General features: G+C 35.7%; 1 protein-coding gene across 2 annotated transcripts in view; it reads left to right on the forward strand.

Moving 5' to 3' along the window:
- The window catches only part of CLTC (clathrin heavy chain), a 64,908-nt gene that overhangs the window by 12,758 nt on the left and 26,800 nt on the right, over positions 1–25,350 (forward strand). For both annotated transcript variants that reach the window (XM_059380554.1, XM_059380555.1), the window contains exons 2-13: positions 7,377–7,584; positions 10,763–11,031; positions 11,497–11,658; positions 14,618–14,731; positions 15,155–15,328; positions 18,735–18,932; positions 19,658–19,858; positions 22,398–22,550; positions 23,156–23,278; positions 23,958–24,095; positions 24,277–24,441; positions 24,611–24,791. In XM_059380554.1, the coding sequence (XP_059236537.1) occupies positions 7,377–7,584; positions 10,763–11,031; positions 11,497–11,658; positions 14,618–14,731; positions 15,155–15,328; positions 18,735–18,932; positions 19,658–19,858; positions 22,398–22,550; positions 23,156–23,278; positions 23,958–24,095; positions 24,277–24,441; positions 24,611–24,791 (2,086 nt within the window). The remainder of the gene's footprint in view (positions 1–7,376; positions 7,585–10,762; positions 11,032–11,496; positions 11,659–14,617; positions 14,732–15,154; positions 15,329–18,734; positions 18,933–19,657; positions 19,859–22,397; positions 22,551–23,155; positions 23,279–23,957; positions 24,096–24,276; positions 24,442–24,610; positions 24,792–25,350) is intronic.

Here is a 25,350-nt window from a genome sequence, read left to right on the forward strand (position 1 = left end):
ATGGAAGAACTAAAGGAATCCTGCATTCTCAGCATTTTTCTCCATTTCCTGTAGAAGACAGCAACTGCAGCTTTTATTTGACATTCTGCTGGTTTCATAGCTAGTTTCAAGGGCTCTGCAAAGTGACTGCTGTCAGCAGTTTTTGTCACTGTGATTGATACTAGTGAAGGTAGAGGATGTTCAGGGACTTTTAAAGAAAATTATGCTGAGTGAAGTACTTGGGATGGGAAGTTAACCAAATCTTTAGGTACTTAACTTCAGAATAACTGCATTGAGTGATACCCAGGTATCAGCAGTTCCTCTCAGATTGTTAACTTCTTAATTTTGTAGTGGTAACACCTGTTAAGTCTTTATCAAGATAGAAGATTCAAGAAAAGGCAACTGAAATAGGGCTGTATACATAGACCACTTACAAAATGGTCTCATCTGAAGTGTAGTAGCTTGTACATACTTCCTTTCCATTCTGACTCTTCAGATGAAACAAGGAGGAAGGATCTGGAAAGTGTAAAGCCAAGCATTAATTGTGAAACATAAGTTCTTAGTAATGCTGTCATAAACACAAGTTTTAAGGTATTTTGATTTTCAGCTGATACAGCTGGTAAATGAGTTCTGTTCTGAGTTTACTAGTCATTCAATAGGAAGCATTCTCCCTGAGTATGCTTATGAAGAAGGCTATTTGCAGTGAATGCTCTTATTTGATCAAATGTGACAACAGCTGGTTGAAATTAGTAGGCTTAAAGAGAGAGAGGAAGGGAAGCGGGCTCCCTGCTGAGCAGAGAGCCTGTTTCTGGGCTTGATCCTAGGACCCTGGAATCATGACCTGAGCCAAAGGCAGAGGCTTAACCCACTGAGCCACCATGTGCCCCGATGGTACTCTTGTTAGCCTCCGAAGAACACACCTGAAAACAATCTTCTTAATTAGACTGCATCGATGGAAATGTATATTTTGTGCTTTCCAATACAGTAGTCACATGTGACTGTTGAGTACTTGAACTGTGACTAGTGGGCCTGAGGAACCGAATTTAAATTTGATTTACTTAAAATTGAATAACTGCATGTGACCAGGGGCCACTATCTTGGACAGTATAAGTGCAACAAACTTCTTTGTTCTGATTGCACAGACATCTGGTGTATAACTCCTTTATAGAGCATAACTTTTTTTTTTTTTTTAAGATTTTATTTATTTATTTGACAGAGAGATCACAAGTAGGCAGAGAGGCAGGCAGAGAGAGTGGGAGAAGCAGGCTCCCCGCTGAGCAGAGAGCCTGTTGCAGGGCTCTATCCCAGGACCCTGGGATCATGACCTCAGCCAAAGGCAGAGGCTTTAACCCACTGAGCCACCAAGTTGCCCCTATGAGCATAACTCTTAACACTTGAATTGTATCACTCTGGTTTGATTATCATCTTTACCTTTTGAAAGTTGTATTGTTCTTTCTTGCCCTACAGGTAAATTACATAATAAAAATGTATTTCTTACAATTTAATTTTCAGTTTCTGTAACCTTATAAAAGAGTAAAATTTAATCTTTTTTAAAAACTTTAAGAAAAATTGAAAGCTTTCATAGAAGACTGGGGAGAGCTATATTCTAGTCATCTAGATTGTTGATATTTTGCAGTATTTGCTTTTTTGTTTTAAACATTTTAAAGAAATTCAAGCTATCATGAGATTTCACTTTTTTTTTTTTTTTTTAAAAGATCTTATTTATTTGACAGCACAAGTGGGGAGTGGCAGAGGGAGAGGAAGATACAGACTCCTCACAGGGCAGGCAACCCACAGGGGCTGGATCCCTCCACCCTGAGATCATGACCAGAGCCAAAGTCAGGTCCTTAACTGACTGAGTCACCCAGGCTCTCCACTCTCCCCTTTTATAATGAGTACCTTGGGAAGTAGTATGAGACTACATAAATGTCTGTCTTGTATGACCATACTGTAGTTACCAAAGGGAGGAAATTTCTCCCATTAATGATTTCTTCCCTGAATCAGTTATGGTAATACTTGAAAAAAGTGACTTTTCAAAAATTCCATTGGTTTTTCATCATTTTTAAGTTTCCATTAAGAAAGAGCTTTTCATTTTTCATTATTTATATTAGTGTTGACTCTGATTTTATAAACCTCTTCTAATCTATAATTGTCCTGTAACGTAATTTACCGTGTTCATCAGGCAAAAGAAATGCTATCTTTCTGTGTAAGATGATGCCTCTGTAACATTAGACACACTGACGAGCAAAGATGGAAGAGAGTTTTACTTTTTAAGAAAATTCTTTTATTTGAAGTTTAGTTGGATAAATTGACCTGGAATTGTGTGGTATGACCAATTGGGAAACTCTGGTTTTAGAAAGGTATAGTATAGGTTTGTGTGTGTTTTTGAACAGGGTGCCTTAAACTTGACTGCATGTTGAGATAAATTCAATGTTTGCTTTACATTTTACCTTCTGTTTTCTTAGCCTTGAGTTCTTTAGGGCAAAGATAATTTTTGATGATGCTGACTTTATGCCATATGTTTACATTAGCTTTCCCAGCTTGCTTCCTGAGGCATATTTGCCAAGTTTGTTAGCAAGCCTTAACAATGTTCCATAGTATACCTAAAAATAGGAATTAAAACAGGGTTACTTAGTATGAAAATGTTCAGAGATTTTGGAGATTCTGGTCTCTACCTAACTTTAGTTAGTCAAATTAAAAAACAGACTTAAAAGTTTTTAAGTGTAATTTCCTATTCTTTAAAAAAAAGAAAGAAAGAAAAGAAGAAAAGGGACACTTCATAGTGTCTGAGTAAGTTAAGCACCCAGAGACCACTAATCTATTATCAGTAGTCAGAAGATGCTCACACCCAGGGTTTCAAGCAACCTGGAGGACAGCTGAATTAAGTAGATAGTAAAATACAAATAGAAAAAAAAGCTAATTTTGAGCTGGCCTAAGTACTGATGTGTTGTGTGTTCTAATATAATGACCTTTTACTATGTCTCAGACGTTCTAAGTGCTTCATATTAAATCCTCATAATTTTGGGAATTTAGATGTTTAAGAAGAGGAAACAGATACACAGATAACTGATTCCCCTGTGATCATTTATGTGACAAAACTGGGACTAAACCCAGACATTTTTTTCTTATGAAGAATCCACAGAACTAATTTTGGATGGCACTTTTACTTTATAATCAAAGTTATATATTTTTATAATATTGTCTACTTGAATGATAACCTTCTGTGTTTTGTAGATAATGGGGAATCTGAAATACTAAGTCACACAGCAAAAACTAAGAATGTAGTGTTTCCCCGTGCCCCTCCCCCCAGCATGTTAATCCAGATTGGCATGAGAAGGAAAAAAGAAACATTTTTGTTTCTGTTTCTCTTAAGATTTTAGTTATTTATTTGAGAGATAGAGAGTGAGAGCACAAGTGGGGGCAAGGGGAGAGGGAGAAGCAGACTCCTCACTGAGCAGGGACCCTGGGGCTCAATCCCAAGACACTGAGAACATGACCCAAGACACTGAGAAAACGACCCAAGCCGAAGTTAGACACTTAACCAGCTGAGCCACCCAGGTGCCCCATTTTTATATCATTTCTAACATGTAAACTCCAGGACTCTCCAGAGTTTTGGGTTGGCTGGTTAACAGTAAATTTATTTACTTAAACTTTCTGGTAGCTAAGCCAGGCTTATGTTTGAGGTCCTACAGTAGAGCCACCTACAGACCAGAGCCCAAAATGTAGTGTGGAAATCAAATGAATTGCGACATTCAAGTTGGTTTTCTTTCAAAAGAGAGCAATTTTCAAAAGGGAGCAATTGATAATTTGTATGGTTTTTAGTGTGTGCTATTAGTGGGTGGTTTTGTGTTTTGTTTTGTTTTTTTTAAGGGAGGATGGAAATCTATACTTTCATATACATAGGCTGTCTCTTTCATATACATAGGCTGTCTCTAAGGTGGAAAAGCATCTCTTAATTGCTGGGGATAGAGAGGTATTACTGGAACCATAGGAGTGACTTTTCATAGTATACCCTTATGTACTGTTTGAATACTTTGCCATGTCTATGTAATAATTATTCAAAAAAAAAATAAGTAACCCCTTTTCTTGGACCCAAGTTTGTTGATTCCATATTTATGCTTTTTAATTTATAATCAGAAAGTAGAAATTTTTTGAAGTTAAAAAAATTTTTACTAGAAATTTTCAAGCATATAGCAAGACAGAATATCCCCAGCTTCAGTAGTAGCAACATCTTGTCAATTGAGGGTATAAAAAATGTAACCAGAATTTGGATATTATTGTTATCCTCTGAAAATAGCTGCAAGTTTGGAGACTCTTACACATCCTCTGAGTTTATTAGTAGTTTGTTGCACAACTTCTGTGGTAGATATTCCAACAGTTTGAAAGGGTATACTATGAAAAGTCACCCACTTAAATTTCCGGTAATACGTCTCCTGTACCATCAGACCTTTATAATTAACTTAAGAAGTTTTTATGGTTAGTTTGTGTGTGATTTTGAAAATAAAACCTTTTAAAAAACATTTTTAGAAGTTTTTATCTGTACAGATATTAGTAGACATAATTATCTACTATAACCCGAAATTGCTGTTAATGATGGTGTCTTGTCCTATTACTATGTGTTTTGGGATGTTTCCCTTTTGTGAATATGGAAGAATTGATGAGTGTTCTGAGCACTTTCACTGAAAAGTATCACTAGTGGGGAAAAAAATCTTACTGACCTTATTTGAAGAAATGGAAGAAAATACAGTTTTGTATTTGATAGAGACAAAGGAATACATCACTTGAAGTTCTGCCACTTATTCTAACAACTGGGAGAAGCTTTTCAGGAGGGAGCAATTTCCTGTATAGTAGTATAAATGGACATTATTTAAGTATGCTTTTAAAAAAATATTTAAATATGTGAAATTGGTGAGAGCTTGACACTTGCCTCTTGTTTATTTTTGTTTTTTTAAATATAGCATGTATGTCTGTTTCACATGAAGTATTTTGAATAGCAGTAGTACATTCATGGTAGGGAAGATAAAAAATACATATGCATAGCTTTCTTGGTAGAATGTGTAAATGAAGAATGAGAAAAGGACATGAGATTATGTAGATTGCAAGGAGTGAAACCCCCCCCCCCATTTGTAACCAAATCTTGCAAAAAAGCGTAGCTCAAGAGTAGCCTCTCCTGAGGCTGAAGGTCAGTGCTGTTGACAACAGCTTTTTTGACTGCATTTATTTGGAGACCTAGTTGGGAATAAGAAACAAAAGTTTCTTGGTTTTTCTTTTTTCCTTCCTCTACCGTCTTTCCTACTAGTTTTCTTTTCTTACAGTTGTCTTGCACCTGCCCCTGAGGAATAATTTGGGATTCAGTTAGTTACTAATTGACTAACACTATTAATTTTTCTCTTTCTCAGCATTGTAGGACTTAAGCTGTGACAGTTGAACCTCAAAATTGTCTTATGTGACTGTTTGGTGTAGTGACTTAGAAATATAGAATTCTTATTTTACAGAATAGTTAAGAAGATGATGTGTTGCTTTTACACATAGAGTTCTAGGTGATCTGGGAGTCATTGGAATTTTTTCTCCACAATTATTAGAAGGGTAACTGGATTAAATTCACAAAAGTTTGAGGACCATCCACTCAGAAAAATATACCTCTGAAACTAGATGGAGAACTTGGCCTCTGGAAGCCCATCCACAGTCCCTTTATATGTGATTGGAGACCTCTTTTATTTATCTTCCTTCATTAGTTCTGGACCTAAAGGTTACTATAAAGTTAAAGTCAGGAAGAAATGAAAATTAATAATTTATAAAGTTTATTGTAACCAAATTTATTATAAATTACTTATCTCACAGCTTGTATACTTGCATTGTGTTGCAGTGTATACTTGAGTTTGTAAAGCCAGTTAATCTATTTTATTACCATGTTTGTATTAACAGTTAAACAATTACTTGACTCCTTGCCCTGGTATTCAGTAACCAAGTTACTGTAACTACACATTATAACTAGTTGTGCTTGCAGTCATTCAGGTATAAGAGGAAAGTGAAAGTAAAGTGCAGTGTCATAATCTAATGTATTTTATTCAGATCCTGGCCTGGTTATAATTAAGACCTACTAGCAGAATTTGACAGAAGAATTTAGATAAAATACAATTAACTTGGCTCACCCAGTCCATGAGAAAGTAATGACAGTGGTGGTCTCTGAGGAGAAGGAAGGAAATTGGTATCTGGGTGACTTGGGCAGAAGGAAGATGTGTTCCTGCCCCGCCCCCATGCTTTTTCATTTTTGTCTGTATTTTGTTCTGTGTGAACTTGTTATCCATTGGAGAAAATTAAAAAAAAAAAAATTAGTCTGGCCAAGTCTAATAAAAACCCGCTGGTAACTTTTTAGTGGGACTTAATCTGTCATACTACATTTAGTCAACCAGAATATGAATAACTCATTAATGAAGGAGGGTAGAGCCCTCCTTCTAGCAAGTGCCTTTTGATCTTACACACTTAGTAGGTTTTCAGGGACCTACTGTCTTTAGATCCTCTATATTTACTTAGCAAATACGATAATATCTTTTGAGTATACAAAGCAAATCAGATTCCATTATTTTCCTTGTTAAAACCCTTTAGTACCTTCCTTTGCCTGTGCAAGACATTCAGGATTCTTACTGGGATACATTTAGCTCATCAGTCTGGCCCTTGCTTGACTTTAAAACCTATTAATTCTTTGTTCTGCAAACCTTTCATAGTCTGTATCCAGTGTTTACAGAAGTACTTCTGTTTCCCTTAGCAGATTTACCCTTTCACATCTCTGAGCCCTAGTATTTAGAAGGAAGCTTCTGTTGCACATTCTGTCGACCTCCCTTGAGAACATTCCCTTAGTGGTGGGCCTTCCGTGACAGGTCCCTCTTACATATCTTTGTTTTGGTATTTTTTGCAAAGAATTGCTAATTGTGTACTTGTCTGTGTGCTTTTGTTAGTCTGAGTTCCTTTAGATAAGAACTCTGAAATTTTAAGTCTTTTTATGGTGATCTTAATTTTCATTCCTAAAGTCCAGTGCATGTGAAATATTAAAGTGGGTAAGGGAGGGCAGATTCTTAAACCAAGAAACATTGGTGATCTCAGATCCCCTCCTTTTCCCTTTTATGTACTTGTTCTGCCTCTTAGTTTTAACCCTGGAGTTACACATCTCTAGTTAAAACTATAAGGTTATAACAAAATAATTGAATGCCGTATTTGTTGAAAAAATAGAAGGTCCATCATTTGGCTGTCAGTTGCCTCATTTGTAGTGGAGTTGTCACTGTTTACCTTAAGGCATTAATGGTTAAATGAGGATTTGTAATGATGACGATGTATGAATATCAAATCTTTCTGATTCATTTTGTAACATGATTTATTATGATTTTGTTTTTTTTCCCCAGCTCCAGAACCTGGGTATAAATCCAGCAAACATTGGCTTCAGTACCCTAACTATGGAGTCAGACAAATTCATCTGCATTCGAGAGAAAGTAGGAGAGCAGGCTCAGGTGGTAATCATTGATATGAATGACCCAAGCAATCCAATTCGAAGGCCAATTTCTGCAGACAGCGCCATCATGAATCCAGCTAGCAAAGTAATTGCACTGAAAGGTATAAAAGATTGTGGGGATATTTTTTTTCCCTATGTATAATTTATTCAGATACAGTAATTAGGATTTACCTTTTTTAGTGTGTTGATTAAATTTAGTTAAATCTGCAAAGTTAAAGATATTACTAAATTTGATTTTAACTGCTTTCACGGAGTGGCATATGTTTCTGTGAAATGTCTTACTTTCTCCTCAGCATAGATGGGTAAAATTTTAAGTTTTAGGTTGAAAGAATTTAAATTTTGTACCTCCAGTGTGACAAGGCTGTGCTAAAAATACAACTCCATATACAGAAGACCAGACATTAGTGATTCATATTCTGGAATAAAATATACTTTCAATATTAGTACTTAAACATTGCAGAATTTTGTTAGGAAGATAAACTTATCATTTATGCTGTTCTTTTTTATTCTTCAAGTGTGCATTTCATTTAGAATGTCAAGTTCTAAAAATGTCTTGAATTGGGTGAGTGGCTGGCTCAATGGGTAGAACATAATGACTTTTTTTTTTTTAAAGATTTTATTTATTTATTTGACAGAGATCACAAGTAGGCAGAGAAGCAGGCAGAGAGAGAGGAGGAAGCAGGCTCCCCGCTGAGCAGAGATCATGATGTGGGGCTTGATCCCAGGACTCTGGGATCATGACAGAGGCTTTTAACCCACTGAGCCTCCCAGGAGCTGACTCTTGATCTAGGCTCATGATTTCAAGACCCACCTTGTTGGGTGTGGAGCCTAATTAAAAAAAAAAAAAAAAAAGTCTTCAATTTACACTGGTTGTTATTAAATCTTTGGAATATTAAATCTTTGGATATTAAATCTTTGGAATCAAGGGTGTTAGAGTTTATTCGGACTAACTTTTTGGTCTCACAGTAGGGAACCATACAATCTATCCATCTGAGCAGTTTAAAGAAATTCATACTGTCTGGAAGCCTGTATTATTTTTTTTCCTTTGAACTATAGAGTGAGAATGTAATTGACACTTTAAAACAGAAGTTTCTGAGAGGACTAGGTGACAAGCTTGCTGACTCTGAAAAAGGCATTTAATTGTCTTTATTTTGCTTTGTTTTTCTTCTTGGTAGTAGGAAGAGTTCAGGTTCCTAGTAATTTCTTGATAAATTTGTGGGTGAGATGTTAATGGTGCTAGGTTTTTAAACAGGTTTTTCTTCACATAATTTAAATTTAGCAGTGTAGGGTGCCTGGGTGGCTCAGTGGTTAAGCCGCTGCCTTCGGCTCAGGTCATGATCTCAGGGTCCTGGGATCGAGTCCCGCATCGGGCTCTCTGCTCAGCAGGGAGCCTGCTTCCTCCTCTCTCTCTCTCTGCCTGCCTCTCTACCTACTTGTGATTTCTCTCTGTCAAATAAATAAATAAAGTCTTAAAAAAAAAAATAAATTTAGCAGTGTATTTAGTAGTGAATTTGTAAATAATTTGTATTTAGTAGTGAAACTGATTGGAGATTAAATGCAGGGTTGGAGGCAAGCATAGTCAAATAAATACATCATCATCACATATCCAAGATAGGAGTTGTTGATCTTATCTTAAGGAAAGGTGATCCAACTTTCACACTAGGACCACATGTTTTATGGCAGCAAGCTTCTTGCTTTTGTTAAATGATACATATGTTATACTTTAAGGTAGGCTCCCTTTAGCCTCCTCAAAGAATTTAGATTCAACTGCTTAGCAGCTCTCACTCTTCTCTACTAAAAGGCCATCGTTTTAATTTTCTCACATTTCTTTTCTATTTTTAATGTTATTGTTATCTTATCACATTTCTTAATGCTTTCTTATGTGTGCAGATGGTGAGTTATCTTAAATTAGATTGTATTAGTTATTGTCCTGTTATATAAGAAGAATAAATTGAAAGGATTTTCAGAGCACTGTAATAATAGCATTATAGATTTGTGCCTATATGTCTATATTATGGAATTAAGCTGTTATCTTGCCCTCCTGCCCAATCACCCTACACATGTACTCCAACCCCTTTTGTGTAAAAATAAATAAGAAAGTCTGTTAACTAGAGGCTGGGTAAAGCAGCAAAGAAAAGTAAGTCATTCCCAAATACTGCTTCCCTCTGAAGCCATTTTTAAACCTTCACTTCTTTTTATAAACAGGACTATAACTTTTAACAATTGTTCAAGTCTGGTTGTGGTTTACATATTATGTGGGATGGGAATAGCATTCTTTGTCTTATGGAAGAAGTTTTACATGTGGTAAGAAGGATCATGGTTCAAAACTCTTTTATGTTTTGTGTCCAATTCTGCCAACCCCAACCTCCCTCCCCCAATCCCAACTATAATTTAGTTTTTGTTTTTCAAGAGCCAGATTCTCTTTGCCTAGGAATGGAGTTTTATTTAGTCTCTAAGGACTAATCTGGATTAGCTAACCTAGAGAATGCTGTGGGCTTTGATCTCTGTTAATTTAGACCAAATCACTTTTCATTCTGATGGATTTCAAATTATAAGTACAAGCCTTTGCATCTAACTCCGTGAACTCTTAACACTCAAGGCAAATTTCATCCTTCTTTTACTGTTTGCTGTCTTAATTGGATGAAGCTTGAACTTTGTTTGTATTTCCAGCATATTAACAGCATCTGAAACTGTCCTTTGTCTCCTTTTTTTTCCTGCACCTCTACCTTTCCCTGATGAGATGTAGCATGTACTTCTCTTATGTGCTTAATACAAGGCAGAGTTGTAGATCCTTCTCCAAATAGGCAGTTTCCACTGGACCTGGTTGGATGGGGATGATTGCCTTTTAAAAAGTAGACATTTCCCCCTGTGTTTGTATCAGATTTGCTTTGTTCTGTGTACCTACAACTAACTTAGTTTATGCATAAACATTCTTAATTATTAGCATGAAGGCTACAGCCTTGTTTTCCATCACTGTTAAGTCTTCAGACTCATTTTCATTTGGGGTTTAGAATTCCGTAGAAGTCATACTATTTATTTAAAATGTCCTTAGTAGAGGTAATGTAGTTTTTGCTTCAGCTATGGATATAGATTGTTGGCTTAGTCTCTGCTATCTCTTCAAAGGTTGCTGCTCTATCAGTGTGACTTCTGTAGTTACTAGTCTCCTGATAGAACCATTTTGTTTTGAAGTTACAGCTTGTTAGAGATAGTCTAGCTAGATAATAATTTATCCTGAAGTTTGCTTACCTAATAACTCATAATTCATAATTTTGTTTTTAGCTGGGAAAACTCTTCAGATATTTAACATTGAAATGAAAAGTAAAATGAAGGCCCATACCATGACTGATGATGTCACCTTTTGGAAATGGATCTCTTTGAATACGGTTGCTCTTGTTACGGATAATGCAGTTTATCATTGGAGTATGGAAGGAGAGTCTCAGCCAGTGAAAATGTTTGATCGCCATTCTAGCCTTGCAGGGTGTCAGATTATCAATTATCGTACAGATGCAAAGCAAAAGTGGTTACTTCTGACTGGCATATCTGCACAGGTAACGTTTTTCTAGATGTTTAATAAAAGGTAAAGAAAATTAATATGAGCAGGCTGAAGTTTATTTTAAAATTATGTCTTCTATGTTTAGTCCTGGTGAATCAGACTTATTTTGAAAGCATATTTTTTTCTTTTTTAAGAAATAAAGGTTGCTAGCTTAATGACTCTAGACTGATGTAGGTTTTCAGAATACTCTTACCAAGTGATTTTTTTTTTCAAGATAGTGTAAAGAGATGCTTGTTTCTGAGGCACATTTTAAATATTCATGTTAAGCTTTATTAAGAAAATGTTGGAACCAAATTTTAAATTAAGAGGTGTCAAATCTACATGGAGAGACTAAATTTATAAAGAATTATAAATCCTGCCAAAAGTGATATAAAGCATTTTAATTATTTTACTGGCTGATGAATCTGAGAGTTATAGATTCACTGGGTCCCCAAATTTTGTTCTTTTTGATCCTTTGTAGCAAAATCGTGTGGTGGGAGCTATGCAGCTGTATTCTGTAGATAGGAAAGTGTCTCAGCCCATTGAAGGACATGCGGCTAGCTTTGCGCAGTTTAAAATGGAAGGAAATGCAGAAGAATCTACGTTATTTTGTTTTGCAGTACGGGGTCAAGCTGGAGGGAAGGTGAGTTTTGGCTTCGCAAATTATTATTTAGGGAGAACTTATCTTTGTCTTTCTACTAATTTAATTAGTCCTCTAATTTCAAAAGTCTTCTCTTTCCATTGTTAATTTGTTATTAATATAAAGATTTGTGGCGACTTTAAATTCTGCTTCTAGTAATACTTATCTAAATAATGTTTTCTTGTGATAGTTGTCTAAAATGAATAATGTTCTTTAGCAACTTTTTTATATCAGCTGTTTATAGTGACACTTTATTTTGCTTATCTTTACCAAAGCCTTAGTTTGATGTTTCTCAATACTGTGTATAAGAATTAAGGTTGCTACAATGTACGTTTGTTTGCCTTATTTCTAGAGAGTGTGACTTAGTAAGTGGAGCCCATCATCTATATTTTGAATGCCCTAGGTAACTAGATAGATTTGGACCACAATTTGAGTAATATCTTAAGTCAGCTTCTCAACCCTGGCTATACATTGGAATCACCTGGACAAATTGAAGTACTTTATATCTTGAGGTTCTTAGTTATAATACAAACAAAGCCTGGTTGACTAGATTATAAAAAGTTTAGTGAAAAGATAACAGAACAGATAGTTTATAATTTGCTAGGAAGGTTAAGGACCAGGCTTTGGGAAAAAATGAGGAGGAATAAGAGAGAATGGGCAGTAGCCATGTTCCTAGCCAAAAGCCCTGACACAGAAGTCTGAGGATTCACCTGCTACAGTGCCTGCACTTGGATGCCGCAGTTGGTACTCCTGGCCCTGGCAACTCAGTTTAGCTGTCGTTGTAACTGCCAGAGTAGAATCTCTTAAGTCTTCCGTAAGTAGTTAAAAAAATTAAGATAAAGGTGGCTTGAAATCCATATCTTCTTAGCAGTGAGGGAATGGATGCATGGGAAGTTAAAATTCTGCATAGAATTTCAGAATAAGAATCCCTGAACTGAGGAATGATCCAGTCAGCCTCTTAATATGGTGAAGATAGCCATACCACCCTGAACACGCTCATTTTCCTCTGATCTTGGAAGCTAAGCAAGATTGGGCCTGGTTAGTACTGGGATGGGAGAAAACATTGGTATTTTGGTCTAAATTGATTGAATTTCACGAAGAGACACTAAGTTTTAGAAGTCAGATATTATCCTTAAGACATAAAGCTGAGATATATTTTGAAAAGTCCTACTGGGAAAAAACTTCAATGTCATTTTTCTAGTATCTGAAAATCTGTATAGGTTCTTTTTTTTTTTTTTTTTAAGCACTACTTTATTTTTATTATTTTATTTTATTTTTAGTCTTTAAAAAAATTTTTTTTTAATTTTTAAAATTTATTTTCAGCGTAACAGTATTCATTGTTTTTGCACCACACCCAGTGCTCCATGCAATTGGTGCCCTCTCCAATACCCACCACCTGGTTCCCCCAGCCTTCCACCCCCGCCCCTTCAAAACCCTCAGATTGTTTTTCAGAGTCCATAGTCTTTCATGGTTCACTTCCCCTTCCAATTTTCCTCAACTCCCTTCTCCTCTCTAACTCACCTTGTCCTCCATGCTATTTGTTATGCTTCACAAATAAGTGAAACCATATGATAATTGACTCTCTCTGCTTGACTTATTTCACTCAGCATAATCTCCTCCAGTTCTGTCCACGTTGCTACAAAAGTTGGGTATTCATCCTTTCTGATGGAGGCATAGTACTCCATAGGGTATATGGACCACATCTTCCTTATCCATTCGTCTGTTGAAGGGCATCTTGGTTCTTTCCACAGTTTGGCGACCGTGGCCATTGCTACTATAAACATTGGGGTAGAGATGGCCCTTCTTTTCACTATATCTGTATCTTTGGGGTAAATACCAGTAGTGCAATTGCAGGGTCATAGGGAAGAACCTGTATAGGTTCTTGAATGCTTTATCTTTTGTATTCTACCATGGCTTTTGGAAGATAGCTGTGTTTTCTGCTATAGTTTGCCATAGCTTTTGAAAGAAAACCATTCTTTTCAGTATGGATACTTAATCTAATGAAGGATGAGACCCTACAATTTTCGTATGGTATGTATCTTGAAAACTGTACTGTTTTTTATTTGAGTCTGTTCCTGACATGACTACGCTAAATATATAATGCTCTTTTATTGAGGTGTTTTTTTTTTTTTTTTTTAACTTTTCTTGCCTGGCTGATATGCAGCATCAGATATTTTGAACCAAAATGTTCTCATCCATGAGGTATATGTGATTAGAGAACCAACTTAGGTATATACTTTCCATCTGTGTTAGAGAGATGTATAGGTAGAGAAAAATTTAACAACTTAAGTTAGAATTCTATTTGGAAAGAGTAAATTATAATTGGAAACGATGAGAAAGTACCTTCCTGGGTCATATATTACCATTCTGTGCCCTTAATTTATGGTAGATTGAGGTGTGATTCCCTCTAGCTATTCAGTTAGCTTTTTAAAAGTTTTTATCTTAAAAGAATACATAGGAGGCCACAAAGGCAGTACAGAGAGAGCCCTCTGTTTTTTACCTAGTTTTTGGTTACATCTTGCATAGCTACAGTACATTTGAAAAACCAGAAATTGACATTGGTACAATTGTATCATTCTATGTCATTTAACAGGAGTAGATTCGTGATATATACTGTTCTATCACCACGGATTCCTCTGCTTCCCCAGTGTCTCAAACTCCTGCCTACTAATTTACTCTCCATTTGTGTAATACTATCACTTCAAGAATGCTCCATGAGTAGAACTGTATAACATGTGCCACTTTGAGATTGGCATTTTTTTTTTCACCTGGCGTAATGTCCACAAGAATTTTTAACATTATTGTTACTAAGGAGTATTCCATAGTGTAATTGTACCATAGTTTAATATTCACCTATTTTAGAACATTTTGGTTGTTTTCAGTGTGGGGCTACAAATAAAGTTGCTGTGATGATCAACTACTGAATGAGAGATCTGTATCAATTTTATTTTCTTTTAAACAGTTACATATCATTGAAGTTGGCACACCACCTACAGGAAACCAGCCCTTTCCAAAGAAGGCAGTGGATGTTTTCTTCCCTCCAGAAGCACAAAATGACTTTCCTGTTGCAATGCAGGTATTTTAAGCAAAACAAATGGACTTTTAAAATCTCTCCTCCAAATTAATACCCAAACAAAATTAATCCCCAAACTGCTACTCACAGTCAGTGTAATTTAGTAGTGCTTAGAAAAATACCCTTTATTCAGTAGTAAAGTTTATTAGTGCTCCTTTGTAAAGAAGTGTTCTTAATTTTCATGTAATGAATAAACTGGGTTTCCTAAGTTCAAAATTATGTTTCTCTTTTATACATTTTACTTATACTCTTTGTTAATTGTAAGAACTTGGGGTAGTAAATGGCAGTAGAAATGAGGAAACTATATATATTTCTCATATAAGCCTCTTGTCAAAGTTCTAGAATTTAGCGTCTCTAAAATGGAAATGAATTAATTTTTCTCTGTAAATTCATGATTTTACTGAATTGTTGATTTTCTTTGTACAGATTAGTGAAAAGCATGATGTAGTATTCTTGATTACTAAGTATGGTTATATCCACCTCTATGATCTTGAGACTGGTACCTGTATCTACATGAATAGAATCAGTGGAGAAACAATCTTTGTTACTGCACCGCATGAAGCTACAGCTGGAATAATTGGAGTCAACAGAAAGGGACAAGTAAGGAAATCTTGAAACAAATTAAGCAGTGAAATAAAACTACCATGAACTTTGCTTTTTCTTCCCAAAAAGCAAATGGTTTGGATGTCAGAAATAATATACACATAAAAATACAGAAGCACATGGTAAAAAGTCTCCCTTTGGTCCTGATTCAAAGAGAAACTATTTGACACATAGCCACTTAGGATTGTGTTTATCTGTCTTTATTATCAAAAGAAATATTTCTTGGGTGCCTGGGTGGCCTTAGTCTTTTAGTTGTTCGGCTCATGATTTCAGCTCAGGTCCATATCATGGATTGCGTGATCTGGGGATCAAGTAGGGCTCTGTACTCAGCAGGGATTCTGCTTGAAGAGTCTTTTCCTCTGACCCTCCTGCAATCAAATAAATAAGTCATTAAAAAAAAAAAAATGACTCTCCATGCAAAACTATTAGGGTCACATTTGGTAGGTGGTTTTGCTTTTTTTTAATAGGTTTTTTCGTTTTGTGATTGCTAAGTCAGTTAATCAACTCCTGGGGAAAGAATTCTTTCTACATCTCTTTTCCTGTTATTAAATATTTAATGTTGGAAAGTGCTGTGTTACAATAGCTATTGCGGGGTACCTGGAAACTTATCCAATTAGATAGGGGAAGTATTACTTATTCTGAAATTGTCAGAAGCAATTCATTTTCTGTTTTCTTAATATTTTAGCGTGATCAAAAATATTCCACCAGGAGGTATCTTATTTTCTAAAAAATGGTTTAAAATTTCAAGCAGTACTATTACTGGTCTTGCCTTTTTCTTGCTTTTCAAATTAGTAGTTTTCCCAGATAGTAAGCAAAGGAAGCAGATAGGTTCCCCTCCACCTTTGTTCTGTTAATTTCTGGAAAGTGGTATGTATGTAAAGAAGCAGATCCTGTAGAGAAAGGGAGTCTTTCCCTGTCTGTCCATTCCCTGTCTGATCTCCACACCTGATTAGGTGCTTAGGCTTTATACTGCCAGAATTTAGGTAGTTCTCCTCTTCTACATCTATCACAATGAATTACAATTGCTTGTTTAACTGCTTCAGTCACTACTCTTCGTTAGAAAGGGGCTTTTTAAAAAAATTGTATTTCTATACCAGTCAATGTCTTGGCACTAAACAACTTTAAAAATCCAGTAGCTTTCATGTATTCAGTTGAATGGGTCTCTCTTAGAAAAATCAGGAATGAGTTGGCCTTTTGGTGAACTAGGTTAGTGATAATTTAATTATGAAGTTGTTAAACTAAAGACCTCCTTATTTCTGTTACCATGCTGATATTTTTAAGGTAATAAAGTATCTGGGAAAATTTCACCATATATATTTGCCATTTGTAACTCTGATTCTGAGAACTTACTGATGATTCTCCTTCCCAACAAATTTTCTGGGCCAGTTCCTTTGAGTAGGGAGATGGGTGTTTATAGGGACCTTAGGCCTTAAGTCATTTCCTCTGGTCTTTGGTCAAAGTCAGTTGCTGCTGGGCATATGCCCTAAAGGAATAAGTTTGTGGTTTCTATTGGTTTAAAAATCAAAAGCTTAAAAAAAAAACAAAAACTGTCACAAGTGTTCTTGTGACATTTTTGCCAGTATGTAGCTTAAATTCTGAACTTGACTTTAGAGGTAGAGGAACCTTCTCTGTCCCCTGTAGATATTGAGTACTGGTTGCTAGAAATCTGCTAGAACAGTAAAATAGGATAAAGATGAATCTGTGGATTTGGTGTTTGGGAAAGACGAAGGCATAGCAATTATTAGGAAGCTTCAGACTGTAACTGGAACTGGATTTGTTCATCTTCCTTATTTTTCCTGGGAGCTAAGCATTAAATTAAGGGTGAGGGTCTGGAATGCAAATGACTATAAAGAACAAGTAATTACTCCTTCCTTTAATGTCTTAATTTGTAGTAGAATGACATGAGGCAGATAGAGGATAGCCGAAGTCCTGGAGCTGGGGAGGGGTCCCTCTGACCTGTAGAAGTGAAAGCATTTGGAAGTTAAAATTTATTCATTTTTCTCAAAAGGAAAAATAGAACAGACAGGGTACACTGTTACCTGTCTCTTTTGATTATTGAATTCTCAGATTGTGTTTTGATTCTTGTTAGTACTGGCACAGAAATTTCCCATTTTCATTTACTTAACAAATATCAAGCGTTTATTTCAGGCAAAACAGTCTGGTGCTAATAATACAACTAAGGAAAGGTAAGTGCCTGTCCTTATGTGGCGTAGTGACTGAGAAACAGATGAGAAATTCCAGTATGAGAAGTGCTTGTTGGGATAATATGTTTGTAAGCTGAGGTGTATAACCAGATCTGGTATAGGGGAGAGGAATGGATATGTAAGTAGTGAAGTGAAGGCTCCCTTTCTCATGTCAGTTGAGAGTAATTTAGAATTTAGGCAAGTAGGGCAGGATTCTGTGACAGTGATTTTTTTTTTTTCTTTTTAAGGAGAATTAAGGGTAAGTAACTATTCTCCAAGTGCTCTTTACTGATGCTACATTTATAAAGCATCTACTGCATGTGTTGCAGTATATTAGGTGCTTGAAGATTCAGTGATTCCCTCCCCTCATTGAGTATATAATCTGGTCTCTAGGAGTGTAAATGGAATTAAAATTACTGAAAATCCTTGTTAAAAAAAAAAATCCTAGAGTTAAAAGGAATATACCTTAAGCTTCTTCCAGATGAGCCCTAGATTTCATTGAGATTGCAGAGCTTTTTCATAATCCTATAGATTGTCCAGACTCTCTCCCAAGAATCGATAAACCACATAGAGAGCTGCCTTTTGGAGCTCAACTGAATGGGGCCTAAATTTTGACATTAACCATGTTACGAATGAATGGATGATTGCAAAGCAATTAGTTCAGACAGTGTGAAGATAGTATAAAATAGGTGGTTATTTATATTATAAATATTGTATTTATATTATAAATATGGCCATGTTTTAAGAATCCCCAAATGGATTACCAACCCTTAGTCTTCTTTCTCCTGGGCGGTGGTTTTTTTTTTTTTTAATTTTTTATTTTTTATAAACATATAATATATTTTTATCCCCAGGGGTGTTTTTTTGTTTTGAGAGAGGGTGCATGTATGCATGCATGTGCATAAGCAGGGGGAAGGGGCTGAGGAGGAGAGAGAGAGACTCTCAAAGCAGGTTACACACTTCAGCATGGAGTCCAACACGGGGCTCTATCTCATTACCTTGAGATGATGACCTGAGCGGGAAATCAAGATTGAGACTCTTAACTGACTGAGCCACCCAGGTGCCCTTCAGTTTTTTAAAATTTATTTATGGCAACAAGAATGCAGTTGTCACAATTTCATTATCTTTTATGACTCAGTAGTAAACAGCTCTAAACAAATTTTGTATCATTGATATCCAAATGACTACATTGCAGCTATTCATCAATCTTTAAATTGCAGGTTCTGTCAGTATGTGTGGAAGAAGAAAACATAATTCCTTATATCACCAATGTCCTACAAAATCCTGATTTGGCTCTGAGAATGGCTGTACGTAACAACTTAGCTGGTGCTGAAGAACTCTTTGCCCGGAAATTTAATGCTCTTTTTGCCCAGGGAAATTACTCAGAGGCAGCAAAGGTAGCTGCCAATGCACCAAAGGTAAATAGTTAGGGAAATGAAATTGCCATGATGGGATTCATGTTAATATGTTCTGTTTCTAATAATGTTAGAAGTGGAACCAGCTCTCTCACAGAGAAACTAACCCTTTTTAGGTTGCATTTTCCTGTAGTATAAGTTACTTGTCAATGCCTCTAGACTTGGTTAGCTCTTTAAAACTCAGTGTCAGATTATGTAGATCTAGCTAGCTATGATTTACATAGATGTAATAATGTTCAATTAGTTATAACACTGTTTACCCTCATCAGTGATAGCTACTGATTTTTATTTCTAAACTTCAAAATTAAATAGATCCTATTTAGTTTATGGTAAGAAGATTGTCTGAAATTGTAGCTGAATTTATTCTCATCACCTTACTGTAATGTTGGACTGAATTAACACTCTATACCCCAATCAGTACAAAGTTTGCACTTAATGTGAACCTGCAACAACAGCCAGCCATAACTGCTTTACGATTAAGCTGTTCTCTTACACATTGGTATTGTAATTGGATTGATATATTTCTGATTCTGAGTAATTTTACAACCTTGAACCAGATGTGTGACAGATACTGACTGAATCTTTGCTATTTAGTGTATGGAACATTTGAAATTTGTTATTGGTAGATGAGGTCATGCTTTTAAGATTGACTCAGGAGATCCTTGGAGTTATTAGTGTAATGTTGGATCACCTTTAAAAGGAGTCTTGCACATTTCTCTTTCTTAAAGGGAATCCTTCGTACCCCAGACACTATCCGTCGGTTCCAGAGTGTCCCAGCCCAGCCTGGTCAAACTTCTCCTCTACTTCAATATTTTGGAATTCTTTTGGACCAGGGTCAGCTAAACAAGTACGAATCCTTAGAACTGTGTAGACCTGTACTTCAGCAAGGACGGAAACAGCTTTTGGAGAAATGGTTAAAAGAAGATAAGGTACATAAACTTATGTTAACATACTTTTGCTTTGATCATATTTAAATACCATGGTAGCAAGTTAGAAACATCTAGGCTGCACCAAAATGCCCATTATTTACTACTTATAGGAACAGAACAAGGACAGACATTGTATGAGATGCATTAACTTACTACCTTTTTGAAAATGTATTTAACTTTTATGTCGTGTTGAGATAGGGTATCTTTGTTCGTTTTTTTGTTTGTTTTGTTTTGTTTTTTTTAAAGATTTTATTTATTTATTTGACACAGAGAGAGAGAGATCACAAGTGGCAGAGAGGCAGGCAGAGGGGCAGACCGGGGCGGGGGGGCTGCGGAGCAGGCTCCCTGCCGAGCAGAGAGCCTGATGCGGGTCTCGATCCCAGGACCCTGGGATTATGACCTGAGCTGAAGGCAGAGGCTTTAACCCACTGAGCCACCCAGGCGCCCCTTTGTTCGGTTTTTTAAATGGAATCCAGGATTCTTGCTTGGTGCTTAAGAGTACTAACCTGGAAGCAAATTGCTATCTTTTTTTTTTTTTTTTTTTGTAAATTGCTATCCTTTTGCTTTTGGAAAATTTTGGTATGAGATGCTTACTTCAGTATACATACACATATATGCATATGGTCAACATATGTAAGACTCTTTTGGACATAGGTTATATATTCTTTTATCTCACATCCCATACTTGATATACACAGTAGTTTCAACCTTACAAATACATCTTTTAGAAATACCCAAGTATTATCAAAATTGTTGTATTTGCTACTAGTAACAAGTGTTTGGATGTGCAAGGGAAACATGAAATGTTGAACGATTGTTGATAAGTTACAAAACTTCAGGGCTATCTAATTAACAGTGGTAGGGATTCTCAATTACATGGAAAAATATTTAACTAGTTTCTTGAAATTTATTTAAATTTGACTCTTTAAAATTTGTTCTTAACCAGCTTTCTTTTCTGTAGGGTTTCCCTGTATTTTTTGTATTTGCCTAGCAATTTCTTTTTACACAAAGCAGTTAATAGCACTGTGTTTCTTGAGCACATTATGGAAAATGTTGCTTATTTGTAAGGCAGCTAACAAGTTTAAAAAGTTGCTTGGTGGCATTATTCCTTTCAGTCCACCATAAAAAACCTTTTTCAACAAAGTGGTAGTATTGAATTTACTCTGTCTTATATCAGGACCTGAGGTGGTACTGTTTAAAATACTCTGGTAGTGAATAACTTTTAATATAATTATACCTTTCAGTTTTAGTGTTTACTGATAATATTTTTACATTACTAATTCTAAGTCCTTGTTTCTTGACCCAGCTTCTAGCAGTCTTATGGGATACTGGAGAATAGTGCTTCAGAGTTGGGATGCTTGGACAGGAGTCATTGCTGAAGAATAGTTACTAGCCATACTAGCGAGTATTTGAGGTCTGTTCTAATTGTTTAAGTTAAGAGAGAATGGGAACAGCCAAGGTAACTGAGTTGACCTATATAGCTATGTGAAAGCTTTTTAGGTATCATTACCTTTTTTGTGAAAATGGTTGTATGGGATTTATTTATGGTAAAAGAATACTGGTCAGCTCTGTACTAGTTAGCATGTTCAGTTAAGAGGTATAGACTCCAGTAGAACTTTTTACCTCTCAGTGATAAATGCTATTCTCTGACATAACCATTAAAAGTAGAAAATCAACTCTAGTATATAAATCAAAACTCTTAGGGAAGCTGTTTTCCGGATTGGGCAGCTGACTGATGCAGTCTGAATAGTACAGAGGAGGGTATTTGCTTGTATACCACCTAAAAATTCTAAAGTTTTTATCTCAGTCCCTGTAAAATTAGTATGTTCTGCTTTGCGACCTTAGATCTAAAAGTCAAAATTATAATGGAGCTTAGATCCCATAGACATACAGATTATACCTTAATTTTTTTTTTAAAGATTTTATCTATTTATTTGACAGAGAGAGATCACAAGTAGGCAGAGAGGCAGGCAGAGAGAGAGGAGGAAGCAGGCTCCCCGCTGAGCAGAGAGCCTGATGCGGGACTCGATCCCAGGACCCTGAGATCATGACCTGAGCCGAAGGCAGCAGATTAACCCACTGAGCCATCCAGGCGCCCCAGATTATACCTTAATTTTAAGAAGGGTCCTTAGGGTAAGCCTCATCTGACTCCTTAAATATTAAATTTTTATTTGATAACATTACATTAAAAATTGGGGCCATGTTGATCTGATGATCTGAATATTCATAAAAGATAGAAGTACAGGATTCTACTTTTTAGGTACCTCTTCCTAACAAAGTAGTTGGTTATATCTATAAGTATGAATGAAGTCTTGGTGGGCCTTTTATCCTTAAGTAGAATGTGTGGAGAATTCTGCTGAGACAGTGCTGTGAATACAAGATGAAGAGTCTTTACTAACCACAACCCTTGCATATTTATAATATATTCTAGGACAATTGTAAGTGCCTGTCATGAGTTATTTATAGTGAAAGTAATATTAACTGCTCATTTATAAAATAGCTCATGGATTACTAAACAGTCTCTTTTTCCCTTGGACAGCTGGAATGTTCAGAAGAACTGGGTGACCTTGTGAAATCTGTGGACCCTACATTGGCACTTAGTGTGTATCTGCGGGCTAATGTCCCAAATAAAGTCATTCAGTGCTTTGCAGAAACAGGTCAAGTCCAGAAGATTGTTTTATATGCGAAAAAAGTGAGTTCAGTGAAACAGATTCTCAATATAAATTCATTAAAACATTGAGAAATTAACTTACAGTAATGGTCAATGAATTTAATAGTGAATTTCTTTAAACTTTGAATTACTTGAAAAAGCATAAAAACCCTGTTTTAGCTCTCACATAGAGAATTACACTTAACTTAGAAGTTACATGCTGGGGTGCCTGACTGACTCATTTGATAGACATGAGATTCTTAACCTTGGGGTCAAGTTAGAGCCCCACATGGGGTAGAGAGATTTCTTTTTAAAAATGAAGATAATTTTGCTTGGCTTCTCAGAATTTAAGATGTCACAGGCCTCTTTAACCTCTTAGAACAAACTTTGAAATGGTCATTCATTGAAAATGAGTAATTAGTTATAAAAATTTATAGTTTTCCATTCAAATATGTTATCACCAAGGGGTCTATTCACCTAATATAAACCAAGGTCAAAGTGAGCATGTTAACTTAATTAAAACTGAATTTGTACTTGCAGTAGTTCTATATTAGTAAAATTCTGTTGTAGAAAAAAGCCTTCAAATGAAGGCTAAACAGAAATGAAACTGTACAGCAGAAACTTTGCAAATCAATGTCTATTTTTAGGTTGGATATACTCCAGACTGGATATTCTTGCTGAGGAATGTCATGCGTATCAGTCCAGATCAGGGACAGCAGTTTGCCCAAATGTTAGTTCAGGATGAAGAACCTCTTGCTGATATCACACAGGTAAAGGCATTAAAATGTATTCTGCAGAAGTTGATTTAAAAAGTGAGTTCGGGGGAGGGATCTGGGTTTAAGCAGCTTTGAAGAATGGGTTAACCTTTCTTTTTCTAATAGAAATTAGAGCTGTGTCTGTTAACATAAACCTCAAATATCTTATTTAAAAAATAAACAAACAAAAACAGAAAAGCAAGTAGCAGAAGAATGGACAGGAAGATACCACCCTTAAACAGTTTTAAAGCATGTAAAACAAATTCCGTCTTGTTTAGAATGCACATATAGTAAAAATATGAAAAAATATATGGGAATAATAAAGGCTGGTTTCTGCCATTGGGTGAAGGAAGAGATGCATATAGGAAGTGGGACTCAGAGACTTTTCCTATTTTGTGCATTTTAAATAATTCATCAAAATTTTAGAACTATTGTTTTGATTGATTTTATTCTGCTCGTATATGTAGTATCTTGACAGCGTTTTTAATCAGAATTAAAAATAGCTAGATGACAAAAATTTATTCTTAAAATTATGAAGTTACATTGTACAAATTATATTTAAACCTGGGTTTCGTTCTGGCAGTTTTTGTATATGTAAAGTGATATTTAATTTCATTTACAAATTTTCAACAGGATCATAAAGCAAGTTTTAAACATCTTAAGAAACAGTTCTCATTAAATTTTTTTCCCCTAGATTGTGGATGTCTTTATGGAATACAATCTAATTCAGCAGTGTACAGCATTCTTGCTTGATGCCCTGAAGAATAACCGCCCATCTGAAGGTCCTTTACAGACACGGTTGCTTGAGATGAACCTTATGCATGCGCCTCAAGTACGTTTTTCCTGCATTTAGGCATGTTTCCACTGTTCTAGTTAGTAGATATTGAGAGCTTCTTAGATTAAGCTGTTTGAAGCTACTGTGATGCGTATTGAATCTTAGTGCATAATCTGGATATAGAATTACTGCTGTAAATGGGATATAAAATAAATTTGTCCTATTTGTGGTTTTATAGGTTGCAGATGCTATTCTAGGGAATCAGATGTTCACGCATTATGACCGGGCTCATATTGCTCAGCTGTGTGAAAAGGCTGGTCTGCTGCAGCGTGCATTAGAACACTTCACTGATTTATATGACATAAAGCGTGCGGTTGTTCACACTCATCTTCTTAACCCTGAGGTACTGTCGTTTTATCTAACAGATGGCTATATGATTGATTGGTATATAGAAAATGTGGTTGTAGTACTGAAGTTAAGTTCGTTAAGTCAAGTTATGTTCATAATATCGAACATTAAGTTCAATATTATTTCATTTATGTATTTGTTTACCTGTTTATTTTGTCCTGTAGTGGTTAGTGAATTACTTTGGGTCCTTATCAGTGGAAGACTCCCTAGAATGCCTCAGGGCCATGCTGTCTGCCAATATTCGTCAAAATCTGCAGATTTGTGTTCAGGTGGCTTCGAAATATCATGAGCAACTGTCAACTCAATCTCTGATTGAACTTTTTGAATCTTTCAAGAGTTTTGAAGGTAATTAAGAGTTTCTAAGTTGTTTTTAATTAAGAGAGCCAAGAGGGGTATTATTATGATATTATACTATTGGAAATTCTGTCTTTCTACAAGCAAAATTTTATGGGACAATTTGAGTTTTATTTATTAAATGTCAGCCCTTTTATGTTGGATTCTAGAGATGTGCAGCGAATGAGACTGTCAGCTTGGATGTATTATAGATTAATTAAAGACAGAATTTTAAGACATAAACCTAAATAGTAGCTTTGTCGTAATTGTATAAAATGAAAATATTAATGGTCAGGTATAATAAGATTTCACACTTCTGTTGTCTGACTCTTAAAATGGCAAATGTTTCTAGCCAGGGACATTTTGTGACTTATCATTATATACTGGGTTTTCTCAACCTTTACACTAAGATAATTTGGGGAGTCTTGTTTGTTTTGTTTTGTTTTGTTTTGTTTTGTTTTGCACCATAGATAATTTGGGCTGGATAATTTGTTTTGGGGGTGAGTTGTCATATGCATGCAGGATATTTAGTGGCATCCCTGGCTTCTACTTCTAGATGCCAGTAGCAGCT

The sequence above is a fragment of the Mustela nigripes genome, chromosome 16 (assembly GCF_022355385.1).
Source record: "Mustela nigripes isolate SB6536 chromosome 16, MUSNIG.SB6536, whole genome shotgun sequence".
Lineage (NCBI taxonomy): Eukaryota > Metazoa > Chordata > Mammalia > Carnivora > Mustelidae > Mustela > Mustela nigripes.